General features: G+C 38.7%; 1 protein-coding gene across 1 annotated transcript in view; it reads right to left on the bottom strand.

Annotated features, from left to right (window-relative positions):
* Positions 1 to 2209: 2209 nt before the first annotated feature.
* The window catches only part of ACTL6A (actin like 6A), a 13133-nt gene continuing 3582 nt past the window's right edge, over positions 2210 to 11760 (bottom strand). The window contains exons 5-14 of the mRNA XM_026650061.2: positions 9963 to 10060; positions 9144 to 9238; positions 8811 to 8917; positions 8639 to 8728; positions 7438 to 7499; positions 6985 to 7099; positions 6429 to 6509; positions 5218 to 5313; positions 3419 to 3505; positions 2210 to 2809 (exon numbers count right to left, since the gene is read on the bottom strand). Coding sequence (XP_026505846.1) covers positions 2729 to 2809; positions 3419 to 3505; positions 5218 to 5313; positions 6429 to 6509; positions 6985 to 7099; positions 7438 to 7499; positions 8639 to 8728; positions 8811 to 8917; positions 9144 to 9238; positions 9963 to 10060 — 912 coding nt within the window. The 3' untranslated portion in view covers positions 2210 to 2728. The remainder of the gene's footprint in view (positions 2810 to 3418; positions 3506 to 5217; positions 5314 to 6428; positions 6510 to 6984; positions 7100 to 7437; positions 7500 to 8638; positions 8729 to 8810; positions 8918 to 9143; positions 9239 to 9962; positions 10061 to 11760) is intronic.

Genomic DNA, 11760 nt, shown 5'->3' with positions numbered 1-11760 from the left:
AATGCAACTGGTGCTGGGATCTACTATGGAGACTTAATCAACGGGACAACTGAATTCTATAATTCTGCAGCATTGAAAATGTGTATGTAACTTGAGCTGCCTAAAAGCTATATCTGTACAGAAGGCAATTATTCCATTACAAAACCATTCAATGCACTTGTAGAACACTTTTGGTCTTCCAGAATGTTTAGTCAAGAAATAAATTAAAAATTAAGAATACAGTTAGCAGTAATTGTTTGAAAGAAGTAGCTTTGAAGGAAAGGACAGATGTGGCTAGATTCAACCATGCTATATGCAGCGACAACCACTTTGGATTCAATTAATTGTCCTAGTCAATGCAGAAGAGAATTTTTTCCTGTCTCTAAGTGAAACTCTACTTTTACCTAGATAGAGTAGGTAAGACATAAGCGCTTACTCATCTTTAGTACTCTATTTCATAGTGAACAGGAGTTGAGTTGCATACCAATAACCACTCATTGAATTTTTTACAAAATTAAAGTAAAATCACTGTTTACAAACATAACCTTCCACAAAACTAGCTACATTTAACACTACCACCTACAAAAGTAATCAAATAGGACAAGCTGTGATGGAATTAAATACCTGAGAAAATATTAGCCTTCCTAAATATTCCCCTGCAGCATAAAGGGTAAACAGCAAAAAATGTGGGGAGGGATTTGTTTTTAAGTAGATGAAATTGTTTTTGCTCTGGGAAAGGCACTAGTTAACTGTCACAGATGAGTGATTTTTTTTAGTCATAATATAATTTTTTTTTTTGTCCTTAGAAGAAAGTATACAGTGTGCTTTCCCTCACTCTATAATTGATAGAGAGGTATAAATTATTCCATTATTTATACACATAACAAACAGGCTCTGGCATTCTGCATCATCGTGTTTTCCTTCTTAAGTTTAGGGAGTAATAATAAAAGTCAACTTTATTTTCTCCTTGCCCTGTTGCCAACATATATTCGATACATCCTGACATTTCACTAATGGCACTTGAATGTGGTTGTACAGTTATAAGAGTCTTGTTTATTTTCACCATTTAAGTTTCTCCTAATCAATTTATTTGTCTTACCCTGACTGCCAGAATGATCACCCCTCTCTGTATGCCATACTGCAGTTGCAGTCAGAGGCCCTTGAGTTGGATCCTGCCTTGTTTTGAGAGGGGCCGGTGCTAGCAGCCGACAGCCCTGAGAATCTGGAACTTGGTCTCTCCTTTGATCCAAAATAGCCCAAACTGATGACCATCAAGGCATGCTGTTAAAGTCATTTAGTTGATGAGGCATGTAGAGAGGTTAAGGGGTCTACACCTGGGAGATGAAGGAGCATTTCAATTTTAAGTTATTGGCTAGCTGTGTTCATTTATTTCCTGTATGACTATTTTATGATATTGGTTTATCATTATTAGATTGTAAACCTAATTGTTAGGGTGTCAAGAGCTTTCATGTGGCCATTTTTAATTGTTTAAAGCAGTGGTCTCCAAACTTTTTTGATCGTGCACCCCATCAGTAAAAAATTTTTGAGCACGCACCCTCTGCTCCCAGCCAAACCGTCGAAGCAACAACAACAAAAAAAGCCATTCGGACTCCTGACCGAACTGCTGGGGGGGGGGGGGGGGGGGGGAAGCAGCGCTGCTCCTGCTGCACACCCGAAGGATCCTCTTGCATACCCCCTGGGGTGCACGCATCCCACTTTGGAGACCACTGGTTTAAAGAACAAATGGGCACAGTGCTTTTCTAACGGGAATTTTAAAATTCAGAACCAAAACTTCATTATGGCAGGGGTGGAATCTAAATACAGAACAGAGCCACGTGGTCTTGAGTTGTAAACCAAGCTTGGACACAAAATTTCCTTTGTGGCTTTAGGCAGTCACTGTTCTCTGCCTCAGGTTCCCAATCTCTAAAATGAGGACGCTACTAACCTAGATCACACACGTTGTCCAAGCTAAGTGCATTCTCATACCTCTGAAGGTGGAAAGTACAGTATATGCCAAATATTCACTGAAATGAACTCACTTCTATTCATAATAGTTTTAGAACCAAATTTATACATAGCCTATATTCTGGGCCTTAACTACTTCATAGTACACCATGAAAGAGGAGAATATCAAGAGAACATTTTCCACTACAAGGCTAGTGCTATTGCAGCAGCTTCACAATTTAGGTTGAAATGGGCTGCCTAAGATAGATAGAAGTATAAAAAATAGTTTTCCATCTGGATTGTTTATTAATTACAGAAGAGTATGAATACTTGCTGAAAAACAGTGTTGCTCAAAATGTGAAAACAGGACCATTTTATTTTTTTTAAAAGACAAATTAGAGTAATTTGTTAAGGACAGCATATCAACAGGGAAGACTAATCTGTAAAAGTAGACAATATTTTTTTAATAAATTTGATGCAAGGGCATTTCAAAGTATTGCATCTACCAGCTAACCTGTAAAGCTACCCACAGGAAAAGATTTTTAGAGAAAATAGACATTTATACAAAATTATAAAATACTTATAAGAGTTATTGCATTTCAAGGGATGAAACATCCATTTTCTGTGACAGGACCAGTTAGGCCTTTTAAACAATGTCTAAGGTTTGTAAAAATGGATCTTGAAGTATGCAAAAAACCAAAACAGTATAAACTTTCTACAAAAGATTCCATCCCATTCCTGAGTACACTAAAGCTATGAAACATAAGGAGCATTGGGAAGGCAGCAGTTTCTCATAGTGTGAGGTCTATGGGCATTTCCTTTCTACACACTGCTTCCCTCCTTCTTCATACTCTTGTTTAGAGATCCACATTTGTTGAAAGGTACCCTGCAAAACAGGAAAAAAACAACAACTCAGTGCTGTACCCAGGGTATCATTAGCTCTGACAGCATGAAAAGCAAACCAGCCTTTATATTTTTTAGGCTGCAGCACAGGACCATGGCTCCAGCTATCTAAATGTATCTTTAAACTGGGGTTTGCATGTTAAGCAATTAGGGAAGATTGTCACATCAACTGTTGCTTCCATCCCCTTTCTGGATATTACTAAACTACTCCCTGCTATCCTTGTCTCATGTGTGCTCAGCAACTTGCTTTTCAGATGTCTTTTGGGGCCTGATCCTGCAAGTTTAGTACTTTTAGAATGCTCTAGATGGCATGTAGTTTTCTAAAGATCCAGCAAGAGAATACCTCAGGAGCCCCACCTCCTTCCCCTTTGGAGGCAAGGAAAGGAGCTTAATTAAGATTCTTTAGGTTTATGCATAGAGTATTCATTATTTTATCATCACGTTTCTCCCCTCCCACACCATGCTCAGCAGAGCTACTACAGGAGCAGCAGCTGCTATGAAACTCAATCACTAAAAAGACTCCTATGGAATTAGGTTTTCAGCTAATGATGCTGCTCAGCATCCCTTCCCAAAGCTATGTATGTTTACTGACCAGAGAAGCCAAAATTGAACCACCAATCCATGAACTGAACCTCCGCTCCACTGTTGTGTTGTTTGCTATCAACTTCAGCCGCATACTCTGAACAGAGAAAAAAAAATACACATTAGCAAGGTCAAACTGATAGGTAGCTCAACTGAAGGTTCAAAACTTTTTCCCCTGAAGGGGATGGGGAGGAAGAGGTCTTAGGACTGCGTTACAGACAAATATTCAAAGTGTTTAATTCATCTGTTGACACACAAGTCAAAGATACTAATTCTATTATATTTTCTGTAATGTGGAGCTTGTCTGATTTGCACTTTGGAGTCCAGTGCTCCAAAAATTACAGGTTAAATGAAGAAGCAGGTTGCTGTTTATTGGTAGCCTGTCTGACTTGTGTGTGCAATCCACGGAGAACAAATCTTCTATATTAACATGAGCTTAAACTGAATCAGTGAAATAGCCTTGGAAATGGGTTACCAGCAACACAACAGAAGAGAGAGATGATTAGGGGAAATTATCATTATGGCTCCAGAATAGTTACACAGCCCAGAATAGCCAGAATCGTTATCTGAAAGTAGGGATAGACATGCAGTATTTTAAAACTAGCTAAGTATTTGCTGGTCTGTTTTATGCTGTTACTTATTTCCAAATTGCATTGAGTTTCTTTGAAACAGGATAAGTTTTTTCAACAGTCTGCAACTTGTGGCCCCGCTTTAGTCATTAAAGCTAAAAAGGGGCTGGGTCAAGCAGTCTGAGCACAAGACTGGATTGCCTGCAAGCCCCAATGTTCCAATCCTGACGATGACATCGATTACCTTTGTAGCCTTCATAATTGTGACATCTTTCCTTCAGTTGTCCCAATACATACTAATTGGATAATACTTCCTACTTTACGAGATTAGTTACATTTGCAAAAAAACCTGAGGATTAGAAACACAATGGAGGTGCTAACACTGCAGTGAATCTCTCGCTTCTGCCTTTTACAAAAAAAAAAGCATTCCGTGGCCACTGAATAATCCTAATGAAATCAAAGCTGCAATACAGCAGTCAGTGCCTGTATAGGCATGTGTGATAACCTTTTCTTCTCCAGTGTGGGCTAACCCCACAAGGGTGGCAGAAGTCCTGCCTCTCAGACCGTGCTGGACATGCTCTAACTGCTGCCGTAGTATAAAAGGAAGCAGCCTAGCTCGTTCTAGACTGACTACTGAGGGGAGAAGATGCTTGATAGAGGCTCCAGGCTAGGAGCTGCTACAGCTAGAGACTGCAGGAACTGGAGAACCCAGGGACCAGACTGGTGAACTGCTATCTCCAGCAGACCCCCGGGAGTTGGACTTCCAGGAAGTTACCCCCGCCAGGGAACCTGAAGACCCAGGCGCTGTACAGGTTGCTGCCCATGGGAGATTCCCTGCTGACTGGGTGAGGGCCACTCCTGTCACCAATAGGTCCCTGGGCTGGGACCCAGTGGAGAGGAAGGGCTTGGGTCCCCTTACCCAGCTGCCACCCACCATTAGGTGGCAGCCCACTTCCCTGACTCTGGCCACTAGGCCGCACAGCCCTGACTCCAAGGGCAGCCGCATAGACTCTGGCCGCTAGGCCACGCAGTCCATGCAGTCCAGGGCTGCCATGACGACTCTGGCGTCTGGGCTGTGCTGCTCTCAGCTTAAGGACTGTCTGATAGACTTAACTGCAGTGGTATCACTACCCCGACCTACCCTAAGGAGGACAGGGCTTGCACACCATGCAACAGCATGTACAAGGAAAAACACAGACCAAAAAATGACCCAAAGCAGCAATTTAATAAGCTGTCTTACTGGTGGAGTTTTCTGAGAGAGCTCTCTGTTCAGTCTGTCTGTAAAACTCTGTATTAAAGTGTTTCCTCCTGCTACGATCACACTGCCATAGAGGCCCTGGGAAGAAAAAAATGTGACACACAAGAGTTCATTCTGAACGTATTTTGGAAATGTTTGTTTTCATAATGCAGAGAAAAGAAAAATGCCAGGAGTACATATGATCAGCAGTAAAAGTACACTTGACATCTAGACAAAGTTACACCATTATTAGTACAATCATTTCTACCACGTGAAAAATCATTCTTTTAAAAGATACATTGGGGGACAGGCAGTTTGATGACTGATTCTAAATGGCTTTTATTTACTGTTTTAACCTTTAGTACTTCTAGCTTGTTTTCATACTCCCCCTGTTCCTCCGCCCCCACACACACACTGAGATACAAGAACGCACAACTAGATGTACCATCCACAAAGAACACAAGAAAGGAAGGATTTTTTCCCCCATTAGAAAAAAAAATTGTGTGTGTCAATATTATATTTACATTGACTAATATGACAGTTGCCAAAGACGGAACACAGTCTACCCAGCCAGGTTGACTTTGCAATTAAGGAAGTGCAATGGATGGACCAACCCAAGTGCAGCCAACATGAGAACTGCACACAGCTGAATGTTGCATGCTCTTTAAGAGATGGTGTTGGTGGAAGCAAAAAAGGAGAATTTTAATTTTATGCTTTCTTTTTCCACCTGCACCATACAGTGAGTTAATATCAAACTATTTAATCTTCAGATATTTGAGGCTGAACAGTCACAAAAAGCTATGCACCTAAAATGACAGTTTGAAGCTACCCACTGCACATTGTAGAGTCATCAAACTCTGGATATTTAACATGCTATTTTATTTATCTGTTTCATTACACCAGTGTGAAACAAGAGTAACGCAGGATTTCAATGGAGTCTCTGCATTTCCATCAGTGCAACAGCGGTCAGAATCTGACTTAGTGTTTCTCAAACCATGGGAACAGTTATCTTCAGATGTGTTTTATCTGCATATTCCCCTAATAGCTACACAACATGTAGATGATAATGTATAGGCACCTCAAGAGGTCAAGATCTCCATTTTAACTGATGGCAAGTGTCCATGCCTCTTCAGTAAATTTCATAGCTAAAATATATTGTAACCATGCAGAAAAATATCTATGCTTTAGATAATTCATGTCTGACTAGCACTTACTGGTCTGATGTCTATATCACACATTCCAACGCTTGTGGTAACAACATGGCTAACACCCAGCATTGTGTTGCCAGATAAGCCCTGGAACAAAATTAGTAAATCACAAATCAGTGCTTCAAAACAGCAAGGCACATTAAAGCAGTAAATGAACAAGGGTCTAAAAGCTCTGCAGACAAAAATCTTTTAATTTATCTAAATTTTTATTTCACACTCATCACCATGATCTCAGCACCACATGAGTTTTATTTAAAGAAAGAACCACATATCTTGAATTAAGCAACAGAGAGTCCTGTGGCACCTTTAAGACTAAAGATATCTTTAAGACTAACAGATGTATTGGGAGGGAGCACTTGATATCTTGAATTCCATTTCTACTACTCCACCCCCAACATAGGTAGCCCCGGAAAGCATACAGTGTAAATACAGAGCTTCATAGTTTCAATCTTTGTGCCATCATAACATACTGTACCCACATATAAAGGGAAAGGCTGCATAGAAGGGCTTCATAATAAACTATATTTCTGCAAATTTTAATGTACTCCTTTCATTATTTTACCTTTACATTAGAAGGGTCAAATAGTCCTTCGGGAATTTTTAGACGTTCTGCACCAAAGTCACAATTATAACCATTGGGGAATTCATAATGAACGGTCGGCATCTGTGCAGCTACCCTGGAGATTGATATTGATCAGAACATTGGTCAGAAAGTAAAGATGCTAAATCATAATGCAGTGAATAATCTAAACAGCATCATAAACAAAGAATTGTAAAGAACAAATTTTAATATGACCTGTGCTTTTGGCAATCTTTCTGATTGTCATTAGAATTTATGCACATTGGCATGGCAAGTGTAATCTCTAATCCAGCTATTCCTAACACCAAAAGTAAATGATTTTGTATATCATCATACTTTTGCAATACGCTTAACAATAGAAACCATGGACTCCTACTCTGATAAATACATTTGACATACACATATTGCTAGTTTTACAAAGATACAATGACATACTGTTCATCATAGGTTGAATCTGACACTTGGAGGACAGAGGCTTGGAAATCCTGAATTACACACTATGGAGAGAAGAATAAAAGAAAAAGGTGTGTTATAAGGATTCCAGTTCAGAATTCAGTATTATGTTATAATTACATAAATGTGAAACTGGACAAAAGCCTTAAACCATAAGCAAGTAAATTTGGAATCACAAAACTGAGTGCACAAAATATGTGCAAAGCTTCTTTAAAAAGCTATGAATGCATTTCAGTACATAAGTAATTTGCTGTGCTAAATCCCTAGAAACAACTATAAGAGGTATTGTTTCAAGCACAATAGGTTTTAAAGAAGTCAGACGCTAGGGCACATCCCATAATGACAGCGGAGTATTTCCCCTCAGGAATTTTTAATCAAGGCTGGACTTGATCACAGTTATCATGGATTTTCATATTTAATAATATATCCATTTGGCGGTGTCTGTCTGGGAATATGATCGGATGATAAAAGCCTAATTGAGAGCTGAAGATTTAACTAATGGAGAACCAAGAGCTCAGCAATATCACTGCAACACCACAAAAGACCAGACCTGCAGACTCTCAAGACAGAGCTTCAGTTTCCCACAAAGGAATTGTGGGAGGAGAAATCTGATTTAGGATTACAAAGGTGCACCCCAGTATGGTAACTCCTTTATTAGGAACTTATCCCATCACATGCAATGATCTTCTGTATTGCATTACAAAATGGAACGTTAAAGGCGATGACAAGTATGAGAGTGCCCAAGACTTGACACACACACACACACACACACACACACACACACACTTTCCATGCTTTTACCCTTGTAACTATTTTATTGTGACACACACAAATTAAAAAAAAAATTCAGATTTAACTATAAACATCAGCACGAACTAAAACCACTCCTACAAGCCTATCCAGGAAGTAAAGCCATAATGCCCTAGAATTTTCAGTGCTTGCAAGTTTCAAACAGGAGACAAAAATAAGATTATCTAAATGGAATTATATTCTAAAGATGAAAGAGCAGCTAAACCGATTTTAAAAATTTCTCCTATCTCCACTCCAAAAAGAAGAAAAATGTCCTTTCCTATTTTTTTAGACAGAAAGTTTTCTATTTTTCCTCACACAAAAAGCTTCCTGTAATATACACTAGCATATGGGATTTCTTTGTGGGCCAAGGGAGAAGAAAGGATTTACTTACATTACACATATAGTTGTGCCAAGATCTCGTGACCTGAGGTAACTTCTCTTTTCTCTTCCAATTTGCTGGTGATCCTTCGCGAACTGCTTCCTGCAATTGTAGAAGAGTACAGTCAGTCAACAATCTACACTCTGAAAAATGAACACTTTTTAAATCCAGTTAACTTTCCCACCTTTGATGCAATCATATATGGAGGGATTAGCTCTATGTTCATTTCCTGAAACAGTTCTCTGCACTGCATAGTAATAAAGTCTCCAGCAAGGGGTGATTTTACAATGCCTACAAAATATAAATAGAATTTTGGACTACGTTCAAATCCTTACAGAACAAGATGTCTGCAATAAATTGTTCATTTGAAACAAAAAAAGCCCATCTCCCACCCTCCACAAAAAACACAAGCTTCTCCCTATTCAAAGATACCACATTTTCTTTTAATATTAGTAATAAAACTCATTTCTTAATGTAATGAACACAGTATATAAATTATACATCTGAAACTTTTTACCTTGTTGAAGTACATATCCATCATGCACTGGAATAGCAGTGGTGTGAGTTGCTCCACTATCCAAAATTAGGCCTGTGGATCGACCATTAGCAAAGCTAATCAGAAGGATTAGGGAGAATGACAGAATTTACACTTGGGAGAGAATTTTGTCAAATAGTTAGAGCACAACTAGCAACGAGGACCCTAAGAGTTCTATTCCTAGCCTCACAAGTGACTTGCAATGTTCATCCCTTTACCCTTCTACATAAGGGTAATAAGTACCAACCTTGCATACACGTTAGGCTTTAATTTATTTATGTTTGCAAACTGATTTTTGAGCTCCTTGGATGAGAAATGATATAAAATTCAAAGAAATGTTCTGCAGCAATCTCTAAATAAAATATTTCCCATTTATTTAGATTCTAAACTGCCTATTAAAACGTACATGTTAGTTTAAGATATTTACATAATGCAGTGTAAGGCTTAATCAGTGATCTCAGAAGATTTCTGTTGCAGAAGACCGAAATTACTGCATTTTAGTAATCTGAGCAAAGCCATTTTAGGCATGCTGAGCTCTAACAAACAGCATAGGGTGTAAATATAAACTAGAAAAAGTTGTCTCCCAGGATAGGAATCACACCAAGGGGTTTTCAAAGTTGAGCATTAAGGAGAAAGCACAGAAGTGGAAGCTATTCTGTTCACATCAGCCGTATGGATGGTTACAGAAATATTCATTTTGGTTAGAAAGAAAAGAGTAAGTTATCTTATTCTAATAATACCACTTTGAAGAAGCTTGCTTTATTTCTTGGAAAAATACATAGATCAACATTTCAAGGATACGCTGTAAGAACTGCAGTTTTACACAAGAAAAAAGCAGGGATATTGTAATGTTCAAACATCAGTTCTGTCAATTTCTCACGCTTTGCTCTGGTATTCCACTACAAAAGAGAAAAAAATAGGTAAACAGGCAAAACAGAAATATTATTTTTACCTCAAGATCCATTATATTTATTACTGTATGCTCACAGGATGCCAGCAGGATATAAAAAGAAAGTTAGGATTATTAAAGTTGTACTTTAAGAACAGTTGCAAAGTTACATAAAGCAAAACAAATATATATATCTTCGAACTTTATTTCCTTAGATGAGAATTCACTTTTTGTGCCACAAGCATTTCATTCCAGACTCATACACAAACACAGGAGGCCTTTCTGAAATTTTAAAGGACATTTACATGCATTTCCAGGAGGTTCAACTTTAAACTATTAAAATAATAAATTATTTCTGTTGTTACTACTTTACACTTCTAGAACCCCTTCCATATCGGAATCTCAAAGATCTTTATGAAAGAGCCCAAAACACTCCTGTGAAATAAGTGTTACTCCTGTTTTACATGAGGAAATGTACATGTACACAGATGTAAAGTGGCTTGCCCAAGGGAGAAAACTGAATTCAGATTTCCCAGCTCTCAAAGCATCTTACCATAGCTTTACTGAAGCAAAGGCAAAGACAATGTGCTAAGGCACACCTGTGGATTGCAAGTCTCATTTTATTGTGAACTTCTTCTAAGTCAATTGTTAAGTGAGTTTAGCCCTCATGTTAGGAGTCTGACTGAAGACCTTTATTTAGCTATTGAACAGGCAACCCCCAATGCAGATTGCTCCATACTCCATCACTGTACCTCAACCCTTCCAGAGGGATCATGTTTAGGAGTGGGAGGGTAGCACAGTCTCCCTATGCATTTAGTAGCTGCCCTCTTGACAGTTTCAGGTAGATCAACTGTGATGGTATGTTCTGTTACGTGGACATCTATACACAGAGAACTAGAACAAAACCAAGAACTCATTTCACAGCCTTCAAACACCACCAACTTGAATTTACTACCAGCCTTGGGTGAATTTATTTTTGTTTATGGATACTTCTACAGCATGCTTTCTCTGTAATATCCAAGTGCCTTTGAACTGCTAGCTGAAAAGTGAAAGGCATCCATTCTCAGTTCAATCCCTCATACCCTTCCCTACCTGAGCCTATCCAGACCCTTTCAAGTCACCACTTTCAACACACTAATGTGGAAAAAATTTATTTACAATAATTGTATGTAAAGGAGGCTTCATCTTCATTGTATGCATCCTCTGTGGTTTATATTCAGACTCCTGTATTGTGCCTTCTAATCTAGAGCACAGTAAGGTGGGGAACTGCAGCCTACGTGTCTACTTACATTCTTACTCCTACATTTTTATTTGATCTATCAGGCCACTGAGTAATCCAGAGAACCAAGTTAAAGCTTTGCCATTATACGTATTACTCTCCCTGGTTCTGTTTTGAAGGGCTTGATGTAATGAAAGATTTTCAAAAACATCTCTATTTTTAGTTAGTATAATAAAAGATCATCTACAATTTTACATTTCCCCCACCCTCCCCAAGAAACAAGAGAAAGCTATTACAAAACAAAGGATCTAAGAGGAAATCCAGCTTGAAATATGTGAAGACCTAGCTACGGGAATAAAGGGAAACAAGAAGACTTTTTATCAATACATTAGAAGCAAGAGGAAGACCAAAGACAGGGTAGGCCCACTGCTCAGTGAAGAGGGAGAAACAGTAACAGGAAACTTGGAAATGGCAGAGATGCTTAATGACTT

The sequence above is a fragment of the Terrapene carolina genome, unplaced genomic scaffold, assembly GCF_002925995.2.
Source record: "Terrapene carolina triunguis isolate 2854851 unplaced genomic scaffold, T_m_triunguis-2.0 Scaffold88, whole genome shotgun sequence".
NCBI classification, from domain to species: Eukaryota; Metazoa; Chordata; order Testudines; family Emydidae; genus Terrapene; species Terrapene triunguis.
Note: the sequence above shows the minus strand (reverse complement) of the source record. Positions and strands in the feature narration are given on the sequence as shown.